At 36.0% G+C, this 27,414-nt stretch overlaps 1 protein-coding gene across 1 annotated transcript; it reads right to left on the bottom strand.

Annotated features, from left to right (window-relative positions):
• Window positions 1–9,240: 9,240 nt before the first annotated feature.
• LOC108980039 (TNF receptor-associated factor homolog 1a-like) lies at window positions 9,241–24,138 on the bottom strand. The gene is made up of 13 exons (XM_018950855.2): window positions 24,007–24,138; window positions 23,032–23,269; window positions 21,062–21,173; window positions 20,188–20,276; window positions 20,016–20,084; window positions 19,798–19,927; window positions 18,851–19,009; window positions 18,197–18,545; window positions 17,836–17,948; window positions 12,871–13,024; window positions 11,557–12,026; window positions 11,259–11,460; window positions 9,241–10,836 (listed from the first exon to the last, which is right to left on the bottom strand). The coding sequence occupies exons 2-13, from the start codon at window positions 23,207–23,209 to the stop codon at window positions 9,460–9,462; spliced, it is 3,402 nt and encodes a 1,133-aa protein (XP_018806400.1). The 5' UTR covers window positions 23,210–23,269; window positions 24,007–24,138; the 3' UTR covers window positions 9,241–9,459.
• Between the last annotated feature and the right edge of the window lie 3,276 nt (window positions 24,139–27,414).

The raw sequence follows: 27,414 nt of genomic DNA, 5'->3' as shown, positions 1-27,414 counted from the left end.
TTTTTCGTTAAAGCTAACGGCAAGTATTTAATGAGCGAAGACTCTTGAGAAGCAAACCAGTAAACCAGGTAGATATGATCTATTCTGTGGCCCAAAGAGAAATGAATGCTTCGAGAAAACAATAAATAGCATTGGCCCCCCATGTGTTTTTCTTTGCTTCCTTCAATTTTCTTTTAAAAATAGAACACACCTCAACCTGTGTGAATATTCCTCTCTCTTCCCAAAATGTCATCTCATTTGTTTAATTTTTAATGGCATTTATAGATTAAAAAATTACGATATACTTAAAGTATATCCACTTATTTAAGGCAAGTGGTCCTATACCATAATACTAATTGGTGTAGACTAATTACCCTTGAGATAAATGCTTTAATATTTCACAAATTGACGTGACTTGATATAATACGTTATATTATAAAATTAATTTTATTATAAAATAGATCTAATGTATCATATGAAGTCATGTGAATTTATAAATTTATAAGATTTCTTTATGGCCGTAACACTTCTCAATTTAATAGGTGTATATTAATATATATATGCATTAGGCTAATTTATGTCTGCCAAGTAAATTTAAGATTAGAGTATATAATGTTTTTATTTGGTGGTTCTACTTCTCTCTATGCATGCTCTTAAAACAAGTTAATATCTCGATCCCAAACTGATGTAAAGTAAAGCATGAAGTCGGATAGAGCAGGCATAGAATCTCGGAAAGATTGAGAGAAAGAAGGGTGGTCGTAGATCAGAGAAAGAAATAAAGATGTTTTAGCTTTTACATTTTAGTCAACAGAAAGCCAAAATAGAGGTCCCATAAGATAGATAGGCATGGCTATGTGTCAACCCATGACGAAAACCGTAGTTGAGGCAGAAGAGATGAGGATCGGGATTTCGGAAGAAAGATGAAACCGAAGAAAAAGAAGAAGGAGAAGATGCAGTAGACGACGCGTAGGAGGAAAAGAAATAAAGCCCTAAGGGCGATGGCCAAAACGACGCGTTTAGAGAGAAAGGGAGGACTGGGTTGCAAGCTATGGGCTTGGCTTCAAATCCAAATGGGCTGGGCCCAAAAGAGAATAAAACACACTAAAACAAGCCCAGTCCGAAAAAGAAGGGTCAATAAGAAAATAATTTAAAATAAGAAAATAAATTTCACAACTTAGTAATCATAAGTACCAAAATTTTATAAACATAACCATAACAGTGAAACATCCTCAACGAGGTTATACAATTATCCAGCAAAATATAATACAAAAAAAATAAGTCTCATTTGGCCCAAAACACGCCATTAAATACCATCATCTTGATGATGCAAACTCAATCATCTTGTTAAAGTACTGATCATAGTAGTTAATTTATTTGTTAAAATTCCTTTGTAATATTCTATTAATTATATTACTTGTATAAAAGTTGAAGCAATGTCTTCTAAGCTACATATGCTATCAACTATTTTTACAAATTTTGTAAAAAAACATATTATTTTTATAAAACAATTGTTTGATCTAATTAGGCAAACATGTTTTGCATGTTGCTTTGACCTAGTGTGTGTATATATATATATATTTATGAATATTGTGTACATTACGTATGAATTTGTCGAGTAACATTTCTCTATCTGTATCCCTTGGAAAAATTTGACCAAATGACCTGGTTAAAGTGGCTGCCTTTGGATGCTAGTTGAAATAGTGATATCAAATTATCTGAGTTAATCTATGAATAGTAATATTTTGAGGATCACATGATTAAGATGTGTCTAAATATAAATAAGTTGAGATATGTGTTTGAATGTATGAAATAATTTAATATGCGTTTAACTTTTTTATGAAAAGTTAGAAAAAATATTGAATCCCATCAATAATTAGTTTGGGCTGAATTTGAGCTTCACTCCAACAATCATAGCCTAAATTGATCATTGACCGGAAAATCATAATTGAAAACTATAATTAGGTGCATGCCCAATGACGGCATAATTATCAACCTTCCCGTCCGACGACGAGTAGCTAGCTACGCAACGTAACGTAACGTATATAGAGTTATATATGAAACAGCGCTGTTGCATGCACGCAACGTATCTTCGGCTGGTTTTGACCTAAGACAAGACTGCTGAAAAACTTGGGATCGGTTTGACATTGCATCTTTTTTCACGTACGTCGGAAATGATCTGCATTTTGTAGCTGTTCATAAAAGTCATGCCGCAAGTATATATTTCTTACTAAATAATATTCTTTGAAAATGTCAATACTATTGACTAGACTGATATTGTTCGATGTATATGTTTGATGTATATAAAATCCATGGGGTATCATGTCTGCATGCTCACCGTATCATTACGTTGGTGATCATGATCACTAGTACTTTTGGTTCTTTTATTTATTAGATTTCGTAGAATAAAGTACAAATTAAGAATCTTGGAGATCATTATAACTGATCTATTGATTCCGATACTATAAGGTTAGACATTGATTTAGTTTCATTAAAAAAGAAAAAATTAAGCTAGGCTAGTGGCCTGACTTGAGTTGGTAATCTAGAAAATCAATAAAGTTTTGGGTCAAGTAATTTATTTTTTCTTACATTTTAGTCTGTTCATCAATAATATCGTTGGTATATATAATTAATTAATAAGAACTGACTACAAAGTCAGAATCTACATAATTTGTAAGCGCATAACTATTTGTATGCCTTGAATTTCTCCCTAAATGAAATCACGTGGAATTAGTACTACGTACTGATCTTCATATTGCATCCTATGTCTTTTGATATAAATATATATATATATATATATATATGTTTCTGAAGCTAGCTAGCTAATTGAATAAATAAGATCATGACTGGGTTTTGAAACTTGAAGATAAATTAATATGGAAGACCAATTAAAAAGGTTTAAGACAGATTAATTAGTATCTGGTTGAACGAATTAGCATTATTAAATCACTTTCCTTTCATATCATGTGATCAGAAGGAGCGCCTGTGTTCGAACAATGGAGGCGGCCTCATGCATTCAATATCCCATCTTATCAGCGCGCATGATCTTAATTATGCAATGGGCATTTTGCTCATGTTATCCAGAATCCATTTCCACAGCTGGCTTATGCGACGTGATGTTTATCTTGATCCGCTAGCTCTCTAAGTTTGTGATCTCTTGTTTGGTGGGGAACCAAACTTTTGCTTTTTGCTTTTTGCACTAATTTATATTATATAATTATAATTTTATTATTAGGGAATATTAAAAGAATCAAATAGATGCATGCATGCATGCCTGAATTCCAACCATTAATTATATATGTCATGTTCAACCAACCCAATTTTAATAATTAATTTAATTATAGACTTTGGATAAGCTGGTTTGGGTCTATTGTTTTTTTTAAATTGGATAATCCCTTGAATGAATGAAAGAAATATTATTGTATCCTATAAAAATCACACAATTGCTTGAAAAAGATTAAAAGATTTTTTGAAAACACAAAGTGATCAGAGATGATCTCTCGAAAGAGCGGCCACAAAAATTGCCTGACCTGATCCACTAATATTTGCACTTCACCTCAAATTCGGTAATAATTAAATATTATAATATATAGCTTGAGATCAAATTTAATTATAATGTCCAATAAAAGATTAATCAGGGACAAAGGGATGATCATGACCATATATGTTTGTATTTCCCTAGTACCGGAGGAGCGTCTCCACCGACTATTTTCTTGTCTTGTAGTATTCCGACACGAATCGTCGTATGTTTAAAATATTTGATATTTCCAATTTGCATCAAACAAAAGAACATGAAACCTGTTCAATGGCCATTTATCGGTTTATGCATGTTTTGCTATCTGATCACCACTCTACCACTTTAGATTAATGTTTGTTGAGATCATCCTGATCCCCACTAATTCATGTATATACCTTTTATTTAAGTTAATATATCATCAACTTGCCCAAGAAAAAAACATCGTACAGTCACTACACCAATTCCATTGCTCTCATCTCTGTTTCTGTCTCTCTCTCTCTCTCTCTCTCCCCCCCCTACATGCACATCGATCTGCTTCAGCAGAGAAGATAGAAGCTGTAAGGATGGCAACATGCAGCGGTGAGATTATTGTACTGTCAATTGCACAAACTATATATATATATATATATATGTAAGTCTGCTTGAGCTGATCAATTGTCTATAACACAAGGCCGGTTAATGACGAATGTTCATTTTAATGCAATATACAGGTAAGAGTTCATGGCCGGAGCTAGTGGGCATTAATGGGGAGGTTGCGGTCGGAATTATCATGAGAGAGAACTCCAGAATCATCAGGGCTGGAACTTTTAGGGAAGGATCCAGAGTGACCGCTGATTTTCGTTGTGACAGGGTCCGAGTCTGGGTCGATGGACGTGACATTGTGACTTCTGTGCCTAAAATCGGTTAGCAAAAGCTCGTCTCCCTGCATGTTTGGGAGCTTTTTAATGCTGCATATCTTCTTCTTCTTCTTCTTCTTCAAAAGGCTGCATATGTCTTTTGATTTGATTGCGTTGAAGTGGCAAATTACTCCCATTTGTGGTTTCTTTTTGGTCATTTACTGGAATATGAATAAATGTTGTATGCGTTGGCTTCGTGATTCTTTTTATTTTTTTATCTCATGATCTGCGAATTTATGCAGATTCCTATTGTTACGAAATCTGGATAATCCAGCTATTCATAGTAGTAGTACTCATGGAATTTGGAAACAGCTTGTTTAAACTTTAAAGGGAAATGAACTATACGTTGTCATGATTAATCTAATGTAAGACATTAATATATATATATAAACAGTCATGACGTACAAATTACCAAAAATAATAATAATATGCGACATCGATAGGTCTAGTTTAGTAATTAATATGCATCGACTCCATCCATACTTTTGGATTTTGCATTAATTTAAAAGAGTACATAGAATGATGGAAACAACGAATGGAAAAAGTAAACAGCGGCATAGTCCCTTTGTTAACCTAAAAAACAAAAATATCCCAAAAACTTGACATGGCCGGCGCACTAATTTATGTTAGAACGTCAACTTTATTGAAAAGCTATCGGTGCCGTACAATCGTTTTAACTTTTTATTTAAAGAAATATTTTAATCATACAAAAAAATTTATATAAAAATAAATTTATAAATTAGTGTATAATATGTTTCACATTATTTCTCTTTTCTTTTTATTAATAAATTAGACGAATTCTGTTGCAACATAAACACCATCAGAAATCATATCTGAATTTGGACCTTTCACGTATAATATGATGACCTTTCACCTACCAAAAACCATATACTTCATATTTTTGTACACATTTTTCTTTATCTGGACGTACGTCGGGAATTTGGCGACAAACGGGTGAGAGAGTATAATGTTCAGTATTTGACTGCCAACCTTACTTTGCGGGTCAAGTCGTAACTTTAGAAAACTTGAACTATTATATATATATATATATATGATTTTGTTATACATCAATTACTATTTATCCGATTTATATTCTAAATTTGATAATTTTTTTTTTTATAAAATGTGAGATATAAGATAGTAAATAATAACTGATAAAAAATAATTATTCATATATATATATATACACACTTATATACTCACGCAATCTTCAGATTCTACCAATTAATATCAGCCAATATGTAATAGCACCAGAGAAGAACACGTTGTCGGAAAATGACATGACCCTGATCACCTTCAAATTAAGTTGCACACATTCTAGCAAAATGCCGCACATGCTGAATTAGGAAGCAGCTAGCGATCGAGGAGTTTGACCCTCGTGTCGTTTTCAGACTTCTAAGTTTTTTGTAGATTCATTAAATGTAACACCTCCTCCAATATTTACGTTAATCAATGATCTTGTGGATGTGTAAATCACACCTTCCACATTATTTAATTTAGAAAATTTAAAATTTATTTTCTAATTTTACAGCATATATATAAACTGTATTGATCTGCAACCGCTCATGAAGAAAACTAATTAGGCAAGGAAATGCTCAACGCATGGCCTAATTTCAGTACAGCCTAATTATAATTATCCTAATTAATTTTTCCTAATTAACGTGTTAAAGCTGACCACTCAATTAATATATATATATATATATATAAACAACAGCTGTCCAATTGACTAGTCTTGTCAATAAACAGCAGCCCACCAAAGGTCTACAGCGTTATATATGATGCATAATTTTCTCTCTTTTCCTTTCCGGGACGTGCTACCGTTGGACAAATTGTATTTTTTTGTTTTATGTATAGTTTTTAATATTTTTAATATTTTAAAAAAAATTAAAAAATCATAATATTATTAAAAAATAATTTCTTAATTATTAAATTAAAAAAATCACAAAGAATAAAATAGAGCACTAAGAATAATATTTTCCTTTCCTAAAAGGATAACTCTACAGTCACCGCTCTCAGTCCCGCTTGGAGTTACCGTCAGTTTACGTAAAATGTTATTTATTTATTTTTTTTGTATATGTATTTTTTTAATACTGTAAAATATTTTTTAAAAAAATAAATATTAAAAAAGTAAAAAAATATATAGTAGTAACTTTCAGCGAGACTAGAAGCGGTGTAACTTCACGCTTCCTAAAAACCTAAAGTCCTCAATTATGATACGCAAGTATTATTAAACAGTAGGAGGGCAAGTTTATGAGTCACGCATCCACTTAGCTAGTATAGGGACTTAATAATAATGTAGTATTAGCTTATAATTAGGCATAGCTAACAAATTAATGCATAATTAATCTGGCCTAAGTGGAGGGTGGGAGGGAGCCTACCTACCTGGGATAACATCTTTGCTAATGCAATGCCACGTATTCAGATTGACGATAATATTTCATATATAATTTAGTTTGTTCCATCTTCTTAGCATGCAGCCAACCGGAACAACAAATTAGAGAACGTTACGTTGAAGCAACCTTAATTATAAATTTCCACCTTTACATTTTTTTAAGAGTTTGGTTTTGAGATTTTGGACTCTACTTGTAATCTCATATTCGTTTTGTTTAAGGTATTCATTTGTCTGATGCTATCAATAAATTAAGGTAGTACCGTCATTTTTTTTAAAATATAAACTTTAATTAATTTATAAGCAATTTTAAAGATCGCAAGTTACGGTTTGGATAATCAGATGAGATGAGATGGTTTTAGATAAAAATTAAATAAAATATTATTAAAATATTACTTTTTTAATATTATTATTGTTTTGAGATTTGAAAATATTGAATTGTTTATTATATTTTATATGAAAATTTAATAAATTTATAATGATAAAATAATATAAAATATTTTTACCATCCAAACGAAATATTAATGACTTATAAAACAAGAATTAGCCTTTATATAATACGCTAGAATGCGAAAAAAAACAACCCCATGCCTATATTTATACATGGCACGTGCATATTGAAATTAGAGGCAACTTTTCGTATCAAAATCATTCAAAAGATTATTTCATATATATATATATATACAGTTAAAAAGAGCACCATACAATGGTGCAGTACTGACTTATTCTCATTGTCTCCTGAGAATATTTATTCTTGAAATATATAATTAAAGTACTTTCTCTCTAACCAAAAGAAAATAAAAAGAGCAAATAAACTACAAATTAATACATATATACGTAAAAATTGAAATTACAATTCTTTAATGACAAGAACAAACGAAAAAAAAAAAAAAATCAATGAATCTGTAGTACTCTTTAACGTACGACCTGTGATTCACGACTGCGACATCAGTATCCTCATGAATTCAATCCAGCAATCAGAAGTACTTGAGCTTCGAGATAATTCTGAGTAATAAAGAATTTCAGTCAAGGATCTTCAATGTTGCAGAGTGCTTCATTGGTGGTTGGTAGCCACGCCGAACGGGACCATGAGACGTGGGTAAGCACTGGGCCGAGGCAAAGCATTACCGGCATAGTGCATTTCGTTGACTGGACAGCCTGATCCGCCGGTGCCGGGGATGTAGGTGCACCCCGAGGGCCCAGAGGGAGGGACAGGACCCTTTGGAAGAGACTGCAACCTTAGCTCCTTATGCGTCAACTCTCCTTCATCGTACAATACTCTGCTAGCTTTGTATGGTTGAACATGCAGAAGAGAGAGCAGCAACAGCACCGCCAAAGCAATATTGAGAGGTCTCATGTTCTTTGGAGATAAAAACAAGACGTACAAACTAGTATGTATGAATGCTTAATTCATGAGGAGGGTGTTATAGTATTTATAATGAGAAACTTTGGTGATGAAATTATTTTATTGGTTGCAAGGAATTTGACTATTGACCGCTAGCTAGGGGTAATTTCCTATCAACCACAAATTTTGAATGGGTCAATCAATAAGCAGGAAAGGGATGCAGGGGTTTTTTAATTGAATCCCAAGGTTTTACTTTTCCTACTCGTCCATGTTAGAATATTAAGGTATTGACGTATTCCTTGACGTATAGAATAGATTTTTTTAACTGGTTCATGCAAACTTTCGTTTGTAGAAAATCTTCCATACATGTGGGAAATTAGGTGCGAGCGAGTTGATTGGGGGCGTAGGATGTTTGAAGTGTGATTAACAAATAAGAGGCGTTTTGTGTGTTGGTTAAGTTTCCATAAAGTGGAGGAGTTGAGAGGAGATGAAGTCACCAATTCATGAGTCATCCCACCATTCGAACAGGTAATAATGATGTTCATTAACACCTCTTTAAAGAGTTGGATAAGTGTAATCTGGAAAGTCAGGCACACGTAATCAAACGTTGTTCTGTGGACAAGGAAAAGATTTATTCAAAAGAGTAGTGCAGGGAGAATTGAGATTTTCAATTAATACACATTTTTGTACCATTTCATACCATACCATTAAAATGTTGGCATTGGAAAATCTTGATGTTGGTTGGCGGATGCCATGATACTTGGGAGGATCATTACTTTCTCCAACCACAGCGGACTTCAGTAGAACGAGAAGAGTTGTTTTTCCTATCGATATTTATGCTTAGAAAACACATTTACGGCATGGCATGCCCAAACGCACACATTTCTAAGCACATAACCACTACTTTTCACCCTTCAATTTACTTACGCTAAAATCTTTAACGCGCACCATTCTTGAAGGACCAAGTATCGTCTCACCTCGAGGGAACATCTGTGACCGAGAAGTACTTAATTCGGCTCCAAAAGCCATTTAGGTATGCCACAGACTATAGTTCAAACTGTTGGAATTTTGTATCACTCGAATAGCAAACCGCGACGACAGCTTGGGTCAGATTATGTTGGTTCAAATTTCACGACCTCTTGATTCAACCAGTAAGCAAATCACCAGAACGTATCAAAAGCCTCATTTTTTAACTACTTCAGAGCTGGAAGCAAAGAAGGCAGAGACAATCTTTACAAAATGTTTTCTTATCAAAGGATTATAACATCACTCCAAATCTATGACCCAGCAATTTCCTCAAATAAATTATTACAATGGACAAGACCTTGGTTTCCTTTCAATGCCCATTTGAAGGCCGGAAGATTGTATAGCCGTTGACGCCACATGCCAGATTTGAATAATCTGTATTATAATATGGGTAACCATCTCCCTCCGGGTTCCTCATGCCAAGTAGAGATAAATCAGCACCAGCACCAGCAACCGGCCACTGATTCAGAACTAACCCATCTACCTGCCCATTTACATATGGTAATGCCCCGCCTTGCAGAATGAAATCCCTCATTGAGTCATAATGACTGCCAGGAGAGTGATAGTGCTGTTGAAACCCATCATCATGGTAACTTTGCGATCGCTCAAACCTGCAAGAGCTAGATGAGGACCCCACATCACTGGATATGCTCTCATCACAAGGAAATGTTAACTGCCTATTCAATAGCTGTGGCCCATTGCCGAGAGAATGAAAACCTGTGCTTGCTCCTCCCATCCCAACACCATGCTCATCATCAAGTAGGTCATTAATGATATCCAGATGCGGGAACTCATCCGCCAATGCACCTTGGGTCTGCCGGCCAGATGCACTGGCTGGGAACTGAGTGGATAGTTTTCCCTGCAATCCGCTGTGTGCAGACTTGTACAGGCCCATGTTTTGAACATCATTAACTAGGGAAGAATGGTCATACTGCATGTTTCTGCTGGTTTCCTTTTGAGAAGTCTCCATCCAGTGGGGTCCATTCTGCAAGACATCCTGCCTTACCATGCCATATGGAAAACCTGATTTGACCGTGGTTGGGTCAACCGTCTCAGGGTTCGGGGGTAAAAACATTGGTGCAGGTATCAAGGTAGCTGATTGCGAGAATGCTGAGGATTGGTTCACCCCTGAACTTTGAGAGTTAGGATGAGTAAAACCACCAGTACTTGAAGCAACGGCATTACCCATAATGGCATTTCTATAGGACTGGGGAACATAACCATGTGTTGCTGGTGAGGACTCGGGACCTATCCGGCCAGTTGCACTCACTGAACGGCTGAGTGGAGGGGATGTTTGAACCATGGAAACAACAGGAGCAGTCGGCCTGGGACCAGGAATTATAGGAGCACTAGAGGGCCTCGACATCATAGGGACATGCTGTGCCATGCCCTTTTCACTTGACTTCGGGCTTGCAACCTTCTGGGTCTCAGGTCTGGACACACCAGTACTTTGGGATGACGTCATCAAAGGCATGGTTTTCTCACTCTGTTGGGTAACATTTGAAGAAGCTTTCCCAGGTGGAATAGGATCAACAATAGCACTACCATTCTTTGATCGAATGGTTGAGGCTGGATTCCTGGGTGGACTTCTGGAAGAGGACGGTACTGCTGCTGTCCTATCTTTAGAGGGTCTTTCCACATCAGCCTGCTCTTTGATGCTTAGTTTCTTCGGCAGCGAAACTACTTCCTATAACATAGAAAAGCAACCTCCAGTCATGTTCAACTTGCCATCCTTTTGAGGGGAAAAAAGTTGAAATAATGTAAATAAAGTCGCTGTATGCAAAAGAAGAGACTTAAAAGGCATAAAACAGTGAACAATGACCCAAGAACACATAGTATGCAGGCTTTCAAATGGTATATGGGAATAACATGCACTAGGCACTGATAAGATCCTAACTTCGAAGAAAAAAGTTACTTTTTTCGCCATAAAAAATCCTCTGCTGTGCTCCCAGATAAAATAGGAGACAATGAGTAACTAGTATCTTCAAACCATTTTAGCTGTAAGAAGTATATGTCAAATTTACAAGAATATTATATTAGAAAAAACTAATTATAGGAATATGGCCCAAACAATTGCAAAGCTAATCATGCCATAACTAGTTACTCCACCTTCTTAACCATATGCTGCTCAGACCACTTTAACGGATCCTGCAAGGAGAGAACAGGCTCCTGCTCAGATTCACCAACTTTACAACTACCAGATAAATCGTTTAGATCTCCTGCATCCTCTGAAAGCCCAGAAGGTTGATTATCCATCTCATTTGCCCAACTACTCCCATCACAGGTTGCTTTACCTCGTTGGTTCCTTCCCCTACATAATTTAAGTGCAGAATCAGAAAAAAAAAAAAAAAAAAGAACTTGTATTTTAATTTAAGTAGGTGTGCAAAGAAATGTAGCCATATATTACCTGCCAGGTGATTTTTGGTTTATATAGTTTGGGAAAGTGTTCCCCTTATAGGGCCCATTAGTCACTGATGGTACAGAGTCTGTAGAACACGTTGAAGAACTATCATCCATTATTGAATGGCTCTTTCTTTCAACAACACCATTTTGTACAGATGACAGGGAATTAATTCCACTACTAGTGGCTTCCATTAGAGGATGAACTTCTGATGTGTCGGTATCCCAATTGACAGGACTAGCATCGCGGTCTTCTGAATCAGGCTGAGGAATTTCTGAAACACCATCTACTGAATCAGAGACATCGGAAACATCTTCCAGTGTATCAGGCTTCTCAACTGCAGGTTGCTCCTCCATAATGCTGTCATGTTTTTCATCATTTGGGTTTTCCAGTTGGTGCTTGTCTTGTACCGCCATGCCAGGCCTTTCCTCCCTCCCCTTTTCCTTCCCTTTCCGGTTATTTCGTTTTTGTTTGGCCTGTAGTATAAAAACAAATAAGTATGAGTCAATGATTAAACTTGAAAGCAATCTACTTTGTTAACATAAACGTTAGTTGACAACATCCAACATCAGCATTCAAAGCAATTGAATTTGGAATAACACCTTTTTCTGTCAAGAGGATGTAGGACAACATCTGAGGTGAATCCAGAATCCATAACAATTAAAAAGAGAAGAGGGGAACAATTCACAAATCTGAACACCATAGAAAGTCTTTCAAAATCTCACATTTGTTTCTAAGTAGTTTGCATAATTAACACATTCAATGTTGGCAAACCATAAAATAAACATGTAAGGAGGAAAGAGCAAGGAACAGCATAATCCAAATACTTGATAATGCTTTGCTCCTTGGCTCAGCCTCAAAAAAACAAAAAAATGGTCCTAGACATAAGTAGTCATGTTAGAAATCAGGTAACAAGGTTGAAACATTTAAATAACAAGCAAAGCACACTCCCTCACAGACATTCATAATAACAAGAGATGCACTTTTAGTGTGAAGATATCAAAGAAATGATGATGATTACTAAATTATTCCAACCCTATGTAAGCAGTTGTCGTTGGAACTGAAAACATTAACTGCAACACCATCAACATATCTAAACTTTGCACACGTAATCAAGCAGAAAATAAAGGAACCATTGAAGATTACTGGACTCAAATTTAGTAGATGATTAAACTCTCTTGAGATTATGGTTGTGAGATTTTTTTTATAAGTAAATTTTTTTATTAATACAAAAATAGGCATTGCCCAAGTACACAGGTAGCATACAAGAGAATACACCTAGTTAGGAGCTAGAGAATTACAGGTGTGAGAATATTAAACCTTGTTTTTCTTTGATTTCTTTTCCTTTTCAGTTGCTCCGCGTTTTGCCTTCTGCTCACTTTCAGCAAGCCATGCTGCTGCCTCTTCTTCGCGGATGAGCTCCTCTTGCCTCTTCAAAGCCACAGCTTCCTGGTATGCTACCTCGATTTTATTGCTGCATGTAAAGAGGAACACTTAGGGCATCTTAGGTACATATGGGCAAGTATACATGTTTACAATCTCATGTGTGGATTGAATCAGAGAATCCTATTACCAAATGATTTAGTCAATAAAATTTATCCATTGTGACCAATCATCATGAAGCTTCATTATATGGAACAAATGCAACATTCTCTATTTCCACAAAAAAAAAAAACTAAAACAGAAAAATAAAAAGGACAAAAGAGAAGTGAATACGGAAAAGTGTTAATCAGCGAGTGTTTGACACTTGGAGGATGACACCCTATTGTGTGATGTGGTGAGAGAACACAATCCCCACAATTTTGAAGACCGTGAGAGAATGACATTAGTATTAGAAGATCTGCTGTGCAAGACTCTTTATGGGTGATGGAAGCCATTAATAGTTTTTGTTTTGCTAACTTAATAGAATTTATGGATACCTAATTGGGGTTTCTCTAGTATACTTCCTGTGTACTTGGGTTGTGACCGTTCACACTTTAATGAGATTGATTTATTTAAAAAAATGTAAGTATTTATTAAAAAAAAGTTACTACTAATTTAACCAATAACTTCGCTCAAAATACGGGAATAAAATTTCAAAATAATTCTAACTTTAAAATCAATTGTCCTATTTGGAATCTCCCATCCCCAAGAAGATGAACAACTTCCTCGACTGTTTTTTTTTTTTTATAAGTAAGAGTACATTAATAAAAGAATAGGCAAAATGGTAATGTGTTTCTTTTCTACTGATTATTTAAAGAAAGAAAACTCGTGAGGAGAGAGGAGAGAGAAACACTCGTGAGAAAACCCCGTGTGAGAGTTACCATCTCGTCGCTGCCTTGGCCGGCGAGTGGTTGCTCACCACCGGCTCAGACATTATCGCCGAGCCCTGGTGACCTCACGGAGGGTTGTCCGGAGCTGGTCATCCTGCTGGCGAGAGATACACCAGTGCGTAAGGTTATTACCCGTAAGAGAGAAATCCATTTTGTCGTCACCTAGGTCGGCGAGTGGCTCCTGGCGGCACAAAATAGACAGACGGACCTCGACGGCTACGCCAAGGGTCTTTCGGCATTGGTCACCCTCCGGCGACCTGGTTTTGTTCTAGATCCGTTTCGGGCATCTATGTCGTTGGTTCTGTCTCCTAAGAAAACAGATCTGCCGCCACACACCCTTACAGGCGAGAGACACAGGACGGTGGTCACAGACCATCCTCCGTCGTTCTAGCTTGTTGGTCTTCAACAGTGGTTCTTAGCCGTGTATCGAGTTCTGAACTAGTTTCAATGTGATGATGAATGGCTGTTAAAGGAGGGGAGTTGGTCAATATGGGTTCTTCTATGGTGTTAGCCATAGAATCTAAATCCTTCACTCTGGTGAAGGAGGGGAGTATGTTGGCCATTACTGAAAGGGGTCTAAGGGTGATTTCTAAGTTAGTTTTGGGTTCAACAACAGTGCAGTGGCTAGCTAAGGCCATGGAAGAGTGCACAAAGGATTAAAAATAAGATTTTTTCTCCACTATTGGGGAAGGTAGACGCAGCTTCAAGACGCATCGTTGCTCAAATACTCGAGGACGTTATATGGCGGTAGAAGAATATGGTGGTGGTGGGAGGAGGAATTTTATCTTCATTCTTGAGGAGGGGGGGCAGTGGTTGGAAAAGGATGGGGGAGGTGCTGTGTGACTTTTCCTTCGGCAAGAGACGGAGCAAAAGACAAGGTGCTGCAGGACGTAGCTCTGCTAGGGAGTCACGTAGCAGAAATGTAGGTGGCGTGTCAGGGAAGGAAAACATGGAGGTGCACAAAAATCCTAGTAAATCCTCATTGGCGAGGCGATCCTATGCGGCAGCTCTAAAGACGAGTCATGCTTCGGGAGTTCAGAGTGAAGGAGATTCGCAAATCACGTCTCAGGACCAGCTTGTTCAGATGCACAATTACTTAAAGGAGATGGAAACCCAACTTGTCGAGCTAAAGGTAGCAATAGCTTTCTTGTCTTCGACAATAGACCGGCTTTCAGTTGGAGGCAACAGGGTTGTAAGAAACAAGATAAGCCCGAAGCATTTAAACCCATTAAAAGGAAAACGGAAAATCAGATTCAGCTCTATCCCTATATCTAGATCCAGGAGAGTATGGTGGGTCAAAAGGAAATCTGGGTTGTTTGAAGCAGGGTTTACATCTAGTATCGGCGTAGAGAAATTAGTAATGGAATGTCATTCGCCTCATGTAACACATGATAGACCGATAGTCAGTACTATACCCTTGGTCCTCAGAGTTGAAGAAAAATGGTGTACTGCCAAGGTCTGAAGGAGATGTAGGAACCCCAGAGGGAAAGGGACTTGCTGTCACCCCAGAATCTCCAATGAAGACCATGATACCATTGGAGCGAACCAATGGAGTTGCTAGAGAACCAAAGGGTTTGGAGTTGGTGTCTCATGTAGATGAATGCCTAGAGTCAGGAGTGCATTTGAATACTGTGTCTGGGGATAACGTTGCTCCCTTGGTGTCTCTTTCACCAATAGCGGACTGGATTTTGCCTAAAGTTAATGAGATTCAACAGTTTGTGGGCATTTCACATGGAGGATGTGAAGACCAATTCAATGAACTAATCACTACTATTGAGGCAAACCAAGCACTTGAAACCAAAAGTTTCAAGAAAAACAGGGAGTTACAACATCTTTCTTGGGCAATTAACTACGACGTTAAGGGTGGTAGCTCAACTAGAGGAAAATCTAAAGGGAGGATATTGTGAAGACGGGAATCAAGGGTTTGGAGTTGGGTGTTCGGGTAGAGTTTTAGGTGTACGAGAAATAAGGGTTGGGGACCGGTCTGGTGTATTTTGAGTTGTTTATTTCACGGGCTTTTTGGGTCATTAAGGGCATTTTAAGTCATTTTGGGCAAGGTGTTTTCTTGTATACATTTTGTGTACTTGGTTTCTCCTTTGATAAATAATATTTTTTTACTTGTAAAAAAAAAAAAAAAAGAATAGGCAATGCCATGTTCAGTACAAAGAAGATCCTATACTACGTAGGGGCAAAATATACAACTTCCTCGACTGTTGATGGCTGACTTCAAGTCAATTTCCCCTACACAATATAGAAATTTGCAAATATTGGCAAGCCATACTTCTGTTGCTTATTTCAGACTTCCAAGACTACCTTGGAGTTTTACATTCTTGATTCAATCCTCTGCTACCAGTGTAAATCCAATAACCAAAAAAAAAAAATTGACAAAACCATTTACAGCAATTACTCCACCTAAGCCTTGTTTATCAGTCCAAGTAGTCAATTCACAGTAGCTGCAATCCCAGTGTTGAGCATGCATGTCATACACTTGACAAGAAGAACGTTACTACAAAGGGCCATAAGACAAAAGTACATCTTTAAACCCAAGTTTCTTTCATAAACAAATTCGACATAGACACGTCCAGAACTATTAATAGTGCCTTGGTAGTAAAAGAGAACAAAATATCTGCTCTGATTTTTATTTCACAACTCTGATATTTAATTGTAATTGAAAATTTTTCTAGAAAGACAAAAGGAAATATTGACAAAAACAGGGAAATTCAGCGTCTGGAACCTATACAAGCCTTTAACATGTTAGAACCACAACCCTTTTCTTTGAAAGTGCATCTAGAGATGTAAGGTTAAAGGTGCCTCTCAAGGTAGCTTTCTTTGGTTGGATTGCTTCCCTTGGGAAAATCTTGAACATGGATAATCTGAGGAAGAGTGAGCTTATTGTTATCGATTGGGGCCATGTGTGTAAAAAAGTGGTTAAACTGTGGACAATCTATTACTTCATTGCGAGGTGGCCAGGGACTTGTGTTATCGTTCAGCAGGATCGGCCTTGTATGAGTAATGGGCAAGAAGGGTGGTGGATTTTTTTGCTAGTTGGAGAGGCCTTCGGGGTAATCCCCAAATTGCTGGAGTGTGTAAAACTATTCCCCTATGTCTTATGTGGTGCATTTGCCTGGAGAGGAATGGTCAGAGCTTTGAAGATCAGTAACTCTCTTTGGATGAACTCAGAAGAATTCTTTTTCAATACCTTATTTTTGTGGACTTCTGTTTTGTTTTCAATGGGGCTAGTTTTCATGAATTTATTGTAGCCATTTATAGTTCTAACCTATAACTAGGTGTTCTCTTTTGTATATATTCTGTATACTCATGCTATGCCTATTTACTTGATTCAATAAAATTTTATTTTACCTATCCAAAAAAATATAAATAAAAACATGGTAACAAAGGCAGCACAGAAAAGCTGGAAATCCCAACAAAACTATAGATAAGACGTGAGAAAAAAATTGGTTCTATTGCAGATTACATTAAGCAAGAGTTATACCCAAAACAGGGGAAAATTAATTAAATAGAAAGTGACCTTTAGATTGATTATAAACTGAAGACTTTAGATTATATTCAAAAAGGCATCACAAAAGGAACTTGTTAGAAAGACAAACTTGCACAGGACAGCAACATCAAAGCAGCAATCTTTGGAAACACAAAGGCTAAAACACATTGAGTTATACCGGTACAGCACACTGTTATACAACAAATAAATGACTTCCTAGATATCCTAGGACTATCAACTTGCAATAATAAGATGCAGGGAAACTGCAAATTATGGCATCCATATTGAAACAGCACTATATAAAACTTAAATTGACTCCATATTGAAGGTTGTCCACTTATCACAAAAAGGCCATCCATGAAAACAAAGGGCAATCAACAGATACAAAAATATCAATACTTGATAGAGGGTGGGGAGCACATGGGAAGAGTTTGCCATTTTTAGAATAGAAATTATAATTATCCAAATAACTACCTGAAAATATGGGCAAGGACAAATATCTCCACAGTTCTGCGACCCAATTCTGTAAGACGCCTCTCATCACGCTCAATAGAATCTTTGTTGAAGTCCTCTCCGGAGTTTCCATCCTGCATATAAAGGTAACGGATTGCTCAGTCATCAAAAAAGATTATAGCCTTAGCACCACAGGATCTGTTGCGACAGCAATTTCAAAAAAATCATTTTTGGAATTTTTGGATTCTTGAAAATTTTAACCCTACTCGTACTCTTTTAGAGCTCTAGAACTGTTTACTTCAGTTCTCCATATAATGTTTTTGCAATAATGCACGCAATCACCATAAAAAGGTTAGCAATAATCATATATTCAGCAGCACACCTTTGTACGATTCTGAGGACCCTTGTCATCTTTTGGAGGCAATAGATCCATGGCAGCCCTCTCAAGCAATGATAAGACATCATCGACCAATACAAACATATCTTTTTCCATGCGAACAATGGGGGCTGACATTTCTTCAGCCTCCAACAATTTCATCCTCCCTTTCTTACACTGCATCTGGCCTTCAAGAGCCTTTAAGCCACTATGCAAGGAATCCATTACCAAAGTAGAAGTGACTTCCTTTTCTATAAAGAAATGCTTCACAACAAATTTTAGAATCACATCCGTCTTCTCCCTGGACATACGACGCCTAGCATTTTGGTCAATTCCCAACCAGAAAGCACGGAAGCTGCATCAATAACAAAACATCTTAATCATCAGAAAAAACAAAGAAATCAACCTCAACAGAATATAACTAAAGTAGAAAGTTAATGGCCACAACAAGATAGAGCAACCCACCCCCCTGGTGGGGGGGCAAAATTCAACACATTGCAAAAACTGTGTCACATCGATGACCATGGGAACCGGGAAATCATTTCATTACCAAAAACTTCTTGGAAAGACCATGTCTTCCAACATAGATTTTAAGTAATTATCACTGACAGAGTAATCACTTATAATTGATCGATAATTACAGGGGTGAACATGAAATACCTTGACCACCTAGCTTTATCATCTATCAACTTCCCAAGCTTGCTTCTTCTCTCTTCTACAAATCGCCGGCAAATCTGCTCCACATTTGTCAAATAGACCCTAACAAGTTCTCTCCTATACTGACAATCAAGACAACGAAAGGGCCTATCTGCTTTCTCCCTACAAACCAGAAGCCAAAAAGAAATGCTTGTGAAGATAAATAACTGCAGAAGATTAAACAAAGAACGTAAAACAACATACCCGCTCAGTTACAACTCAAAGTCAATAACCAAAAAGAAGTTTCAGAAGGGGAATTGGCACAGGTCAAAAATCGTGTACAATCAATTAGCTTAACGTGATGTGTAACCTTCTAAATCAACTTAGAATAAATGTACATGCAAAATCAACTACAGATTAAAGAAAAAGTTCTGGCCCTATCCAGCTGCCTTGTGACTCTTAGAATATTTGGTTCACTTAGTCTTTAAGCCCCCTCTCCTCAAGTGTAATCCACAAAAACACAACCAGCAACAGGGAACACCTTAAAAAAGGTAGGACATGGATGATTGACAACAAAAAATCAAATAAAATACATTAAATAGAACTTCAATAAGTGTAGTTAAAGCCTTCAAATTAATTGCGGTAAAATGACCCAATTGCCTAATATTTTAGCGAATTGCCTAACAAGACACATAATCGATCTTCTAACAACCCAACTGTGCCATCAAAGAGAGGAACTTACTATTGCAAAACAATGCAGTAGAAGAAAGTTAAGTCCAAACAGGACAAGCATATATTGCCATGCCTAAATTGAACAAACAGAGAATACTGTTCCAAGGAAAAAAAAAAAACATCTACCAAATTGAAATTCCTACAAAATTATAAATATCCATGAAAGGCAGTCACAAATGAAACATTTTGGGCTTAAACTATTTCGCGACAGCTTCGTCAGTCAATTAGTTGTAGCACACCTTATGACTTGAACTTGAGCCTTTATTATAAGAGTGTCAGCATCAATAAACCCATCTGAAACTTTTGACAGCTCCATGAATTTTTTCCACCCCCAGTCATGCTCTTTCTTCCAGAATCGATGTAAAGTATCTACAAAATTTACATTTACTCAGTTGCACTGACACAATAATATTAAAAATTCCATAAAACTAAACCAGAAATTAACCAAACAACCAACCAGAATATTTAGATTTCTTTGGATCTTTGTTCACCACAGCTATAGTGAACTGTGCAAAATGGCTCCAGCCTGTTTCACAAACAAAAGCAAGCAATATAATTAATTACAAGCATACAGGACCAAGAACCATGATCACCAAAGAAAATTTCCAATCTCCTTAGATATATCAAACCTGGAAGAAGTTTGTCATGATTAGCAACACAAAGAAACAAAGAAAGATGATTGCAGACGTCACAGCCTTGGGGGTAAATTAAAATGTACCTGCAACAAACAGAAAAAAGCTTAGGTCAAAACTAAAATGTTAATTAATCTAATATAATTAACAGTTTCGCCACCGATCAAAAAAATCATATAATTAACAGTTGGGCAACAGCTAAAACTTGTCCCATCCATGTCATCGTGATGCACGCCATCAAGATGTAGACACAGGCTCCATTTGGCGCCTAGTTTTTTCATTATGATTAGGAAAGGGGAAGGAAAAATCCAATTTAAAAATTGGAAGGCATTATCTAATGGTGACATGAAGCATATAATCATATAATGTTAGAATAATAGAGAAGATACCAATATTAATCGAATAACTATTCTTTGCGATAATTAAAAACATTTTTTATATGTCAATTAATTCAGAACATATAGAAATCTTCTGTGAAGGACTTGGAATCTACCACTGCATTCATCACTATTGATGAATAACAAGTTACATGTGATATGACAGACAAATGATCTCATGGCTTCATGGTATTCTCTCTCCATCAGAAGTATAAGTTGGAATTTTGACATGCATATAAATTAAATAATGCGTAAAATTCCCTTTTATTGACCTAAAATTCAAAGATGATGAGTGACAGGTGCAGGATTTCTTTTCATAAGCATAAAAAATACACATATGGACATGGGTAGAAATACTTAAGACATAACAATGCATAGAGCCTGTAATGATCATGCATTTTATATACAACAATACTTTTACAAGTAAACATTTTATACGCAACAATTATATGTAAAAAGAAAAGAATGCCAAACGGCATTTTCCAGATCCATACCATTTGTAGCCGCCAACCTCAAATTGATTACCACGAAGTTCTCTTTTGTTAATCTGTGAAAAATTCTCTATCTTCCACGTATGTTTTCCATATAATTCAGAAGGTTTGGGCCCTATATAGAAGTGAACATGACTTGTGAACAATTAATTATCCGTTTGATTAAAAACAAAAGGAACAGGCAGAAGTAATCAAGAACTTCAATATGATGGGTTTAAAAACAATTATTTGGGAAATGCAGGAAACTTAGCTCTTAGATAAATAGCATTGGCAATTTTATCAATTGGATTTTATGAATAATTGGAAGTTCTATTAACCTTCAGCTCAGATGGTCAAAGACTCAAAACCAAACAAAAAGAAAATGAAGTATGAGTATATGAGAACCCTCTACACAAAACAATTCACCAAAGGATAATGTGAACATCAAATTATTAATATAAAACTTCTACGGTATACTTAAGGTGATGGTTGATATTTACGTTCTCTAGAAGAACAAGATTTTAGAAATCATAGGAGGTATGCAGCAAATGATCTTAGAAATTTGAAAATATATCAATATGCAGCGAAAAGAGTGAAAAAGAAAGGAATCCCGCATAAGAAAAAAGCCCAAAATAAATTAAAAGGAAAAGTCATACATTATATGTCGGAGGGTCAAAAACCCCACCACATTGTTGAAGTACAACAATAGTTTCAAATGGAAGACAAAGTACTTGCACGGACTACAAGTAAAAATATAAGAAAATAATTCTTTCCATATCGTGAGAGGGAAAAGCAAGTATAAAAAAAATTAAATCATTAAACATACAAAATATATCATGCATAGGTGTTGCTCTTGTATATGTCCCGTGTACTTGGCTATGCCTATTTTTAATAAAGCTTTTACTGATAAAAAAAAAAAAAATATTCTACATATTGACCAATATATTACAGAGTGGAAAAAGGTTGCTAACTTTAGTTCCGTCCACTTCTTCATTTTCAACAGTCTATACGTGTCAGTAATGCATAGAAGAGCAGCTTACAAATAATTGAACAATCTACAAAACTAATTTGTGTTTTATCATTAAAACTCTTTAAGAACTCTTTAATCATTTTTTTTTTAATTTTTTGATCGGAAAAACTCTTTATAAACTTGTTAGATAAATAATCAAAAGACTTGCTAAGGATGTTAGCCAGATAAATACAACATTCAGCTGCCTTTTCCCTACTAAGACCAATCCAAAATTCAGTTTTCCTTTTTTTTTTTTTTAATTGGCACCGGGTCTTCGAGAACAGCATTTCAACTAATCCAGTAGGTGCACAGACCCTCAACAAAGAGTTCCCCGCAAGTGCACATCGGGTAATTCAATGGGAAAATCCCACAATCTGATGGCCCCTAGAAATTGTTTACACCTAATGGGATTCAAACCATAGACTTGGAGGGAGTAGACCACCAAATCCTGAGCATTCAATTAGAGGGTCTTAAACAACCAATCTGACTTCAACACCATTCTTTTTTTCTTTTTCTTTTTTTTAATAAGGCTTCAACTCCATTCTTATGGAGAAAGAGGTGCTATCTGAGCTAGAGCTCATTTGCCTTAACTTCTTACTTCAAGTAAATTTCAGGTGTCCATAAAGACCTCATCTTGCTGACTTTCATAGTATCACTCCCACAGGAAAGAAAGGTCTCCTAATGATAGAACCTTCCACTAACTCCAAGCAACAAAGATATTACTTTCTAGCTGAATAAGATTTTCTTACAACCAATAACTTAATGCTGTATTCCAACAGGACCATTACGCCAAAATATACACTACCCTTGTAGTGCATTTCGGTGTAATTCATGTTCTCTACATCTGGTTTTCAGTAATGCAAGACAAAGGAAAGAAAAATGCTTAAATATGTCTTTACATTACAGAATCGTTTGTTCTTTTGAAAGGGAATTATTCGTCTACATGATGCATACTTGAAAGGGGGATTGTAAGACGACGGCATACCTCCATCATCATCGTCATCAGAATCCCAGTAAGGAGGCGAAGTTGATGGGGTTCCGTTTTCCACCTGCTCGGAAGACCGCCATTCTGCCAATGCTTCCCCAGATTGGCAACGCTGCCCGGTTGAAATTCCCTCCACGGACCTTCCCACTCCAGACTCCTCACTTGCAGTTCCCGCCATTGCTCACTCCAAAATTCTTTCCACCACACTCCAACTCCACTTGCGAGCCAATAAGTGAACCTGTCATATTTGCACGACATCACGACATATATATCAAAGTACACCAAAGTATTAACAAAAATTCCAAAAAACTGGCAAAATATAAACAAGTGTAGATGTTCGTTTAAGATATCATAGGCTCGTGGATTCTATAGTCTACAATTTAACAAACTTTAAAAGCCTTTTGTTTGGCTGCCAGGAGTTTTCATCAAATGGGACATAAGAACCAAAACCTCCACTCAAGTGATATTAATTCAACTATCTGGCCCCGATTCTTTTGTTCCTGTAATTTCCCAAATCCCAACGCAGCAAACAAAATTAAAAAAAAAAATGAAAATTTTGTTGTCTCTCCATTTTCCTCATTTTTCTAGTCAAGCAAAGAAAGCTCGACATTAAAAAGTCTCCAAACCAAGACCCCCTTGACACCGGCGCCCCCGGAAAACCAAAATATCAGTAAACCCTAGATTTACATGTCGAAAAAAATAAAGTAAATAAAGATTTAAATGATTAAAAAAATCAAATAAATTAAACCCAAAAACCCTAAAATGCAAAACCATCTAGACGGACCCAATTGCACGAAACACAGGCCCAGCAGAACCTGCGAAAATCCAAACCCAATGATCGCTGATAACAATAACCCAAAACACGATCAAATTCGAAACACGAGACGCCAAAAAACGCCAACACGAAATCCAAACAAATAACGGGAAGATTTAAATTTAGAACGACACCCCCGTAGATCGAATGGGCGTACGAACCTGGAATTAAATCGAGGAACAGAGCTTTGTCAATGGCCAAAGGAAGCTCAGAGATATTAGAGAAAGAGGAAGGGGGAGGAGAGAGAGATAGAGAGGTCGAAGGAGCAGCAGAGAGAGAGAGAGAGCGAGGCTAAAAAAGAAATTTTGTATTTATTCCAAATTATCTTTTTGAACAAATTTCTAACTTATCAGATTTTTTTTCTTTGGATAATATTATGTGTGAGATTATATACAAATATATAATCGACAAAAATAAAATAAATAAATAAAAATAAAAAGAAAAAAAAAGAAAAAGAAAAATATTACTTTGATATCTAAATTGAAAAATAATTTGTACAAGTTTCAAATAAATAAGTCTTATACAAATTTTTGTGAAAAAATAGATCCTATTTTAAAAAAGTATAAAAAAAACTATTATTTATTAGTGGATCCATTATTTTACAAAAGACTTATATGAAGTTTGTCTATATAGGACTTGTATCTAGCATTACTCATCTAAATTTGATATTTCATTTTAATATTTTCTTTATTTTAATTATTTTTTAACTTTTTTTATTTAATAATTAAAAATTTTTATTGAATGATTAAAAAAATAATTATTTATATATTGATATTTTTTAAAAATTTTTAAAAATATTATAAAATGATAAAAAAAATATAAATTAAAAAATTAAAAAAAATTAAATATTAATTTATTTAACCATAATTTGAGCGGTGCTACACAAACGGCATAGCAGCTCAAATAAAAATAGTAATAGCGTGGGGATGGCGGTGATGTTATATACTTTTTATATATGTAATATTGGGTCGGCGACGATTGTTTTGGTGAGCAGAAGAAGTGAACTTAGGGCTCTACTTCAGCTAATTGTACGGCCCACTACTCTTTTGAGTCTTTTCGTGTTTTTTTCCCCTTTAATGATGCGTGAACGTTTTGGGCATTAGGGTTTGTGATGAACACGATGAAAGTTAGGAAAGTCGTTTTGGAACTTTTAGTGCCCGCTTAGGAGAGCTTTCCAATGTGGGTTGGTTCATGGATTAGCTCTCAGTAGAAGATAAACATCATTGACACACATAGATTCTAATGGTTTGTGTACCTTTTTCGAAACTATATGATTTCATGGAACATCTTTCGTTTCAATGAAATCTTGCTAACATATGATCATATGGTAATCAACTATATAATTATCTATTGTATGCCCCCATATTAATTGGAGAAAGTAAATAATTTTATCTTCCTCGATCAGATGGCATATAACAAAGTTGGTATTTATTTTATGATGTGAATTGTGAAATCCTTGACACATTCATACCTCGAGATGGCGCCATCTATGTGGTTATAATGTACAATCAAAGTAATAATTACTTATTACAATTTTTTATTATTGTGATCATGTGCTAATAAACTCTATCATTATCAATTGAATGCCCCTTGTATGCATTCGAGACTATAAATCATTTATCTTTTTAGCCAACATGGTACTTAACAGGCCTAGTAACACACTAGAGACCATTTTGTGGTGTGAATTGTAAAATCTTCAACTCAACCCTAGCTCGAAGTGGTGCCTTCTATATGGTAATAAATGTACAGTCAAGATAATAAGAGTAATGTTATATACAAGTTTCAAATAGACAAGTTTCATATAAGTCTTTTGTAAAATAATGTGTCATACTAATAAAGAATAGTTTTTTTTCACTTTTTTAAGATGAGGTCCACTTTTTTATAAAGGCTTGTATGGAACTTGTCTATTTGGAGCTTGTACAAATCATTTCACATTTTTTAATGATATTGTAAATTTTTTTTTAAAAAAAAAAATATATATATATATATGTGTTAAAAAGATGCATATGGAAAAAAAAAAAAAAAAAAAAGATGAAATGCACTGTCGGAAGCCCCAACAGTACTTGTAGAGCCACCCTTATTATTTTTGTCGTCTTAAACTCAATGAACTTTGTCAATGTTGATGGTAAAATGTCCTTGGGTGGCCATTTATTGGTGTGCAATTTTATCGTCACCTTCAAATGTAAGATATCGGCCTCAATTGCCACCAGTGTCTTTGAAGTTGACAGGCTGGCTAACTTCTCTACTGGACTGATAATTTCAAGTTCTTTTACAGCTGCCCTGCCATCAGCCTTTTGATATTCTGCCCAAAGCAAACCTCTATGTTTTGTGTCTCCAGCTGCAAACGTAGTCATGTCCCTGCTTCAATCCTTGGATCTTAGAGGATCATTGATTTGGGGATACTTGAATGGCTGCCAGTTGATTACAAATGATGCTTTATAAAGGAGGATGGATATGTAGAGATTATTGACAAAAATGGGGGTGCTTGAGAGGCGAGGACAATCGGTAGCCGCGACGACACCCTTACAGAGGGATGCAGGCAGCACCACCTTCGAACTTCTCATGGGGCATATATTGTTACAACGTGGGAGATGAACACGCGCAGTGCATCGGTGATTCTTTTTTAGCCGCACGGGGGAAACACCGGCCAAAGACCCCCCTTGTGTTCCCTGCCGCGCAGGGAGGTTTAGGGTTTGATAAATCGCGCGCACCTCCCAACCCCACACCCCCTCGGTTTGCTGCGCGCCTTACCAGCTTCGCAGTTAAAAACGCCATGAAACATGTACGCAAAAGCAATGTGGGACTTTGTTTACAATGTGATCGTTTTTTTTATCCTGGGCGTTTTGGTGGCTTTGGATACCCACGGGTGAAAATGATTTTTCCAAAACTGGGGAAATCAGCCCAATTGATCGTTTTATCTGTTCTAAGGGTCGAGTGGACTTTGGTCCACCAGCCCATCATCCCCCTTCCATCTTCCAATTGTTCGGGCAATCATAATTTTGGTCATGATCCGGGTTTAATTTATGTTCATATAAAATAAATTTTATTATTCTCTTTATAAATTTTAAAAGATTAAAAAAGAAACAACTACTAGCAAGAGGCAGAGCGGATAAAAATAAATAAAAAATCTATTCAATCATTCTTATATATTTTTCTAATTTATTTATTTATTTATTTTTGTTAAATATTAAATATATAGATGATAAGTAGACAAATTTGTTTAGTTAAGTAAAAATTAAAAAAATTAAGTGTAATGTATCATATAGGAATGTGAAATCACTCTAAGATTCGGTTTGGATAATAAGGTGAGATAAGATGATTTTAGATAAAAGTTGAAATTGAATAAAATATTGTTACTGTAAGGGGATTTCCCTCCCCCCAATCCCAATAGGCCTGAGATTGGCAACCAAGAGAACAAATATCAAAGGCCCAGTCTAGAAAAAGTGAAGTTTCTAACCCGACTCATGGGTAGACTCCTCTGGACACAACCTATATGAGGGAATGTGCTGCAGGGATGAAGACTAGTCGACCTGGAGACCTCTCGAATAGTGTCCAGCCCTTGAGTGTTT

Source organism: Juglans regia, chromosome 7, assembly GCF_001411555.2.
Source record: "Juglans regia cultivar Chandler chromosome 7, Walnut 2.0, whole genome shotgun sequence".
Classification (NCBI taxonomy): domain Eukaryota; kingdom Viridiplantae; phylum Streptophyta; class Magnoliopsida; order Fagales; family Juglandaceae; genus Juglans; species Juglans regia.
The sequence above is the reverse complement of the archived record's forward strand: the minus strand, read 5'-3'. Positions and strand labels throughout refer to the sequence as shown.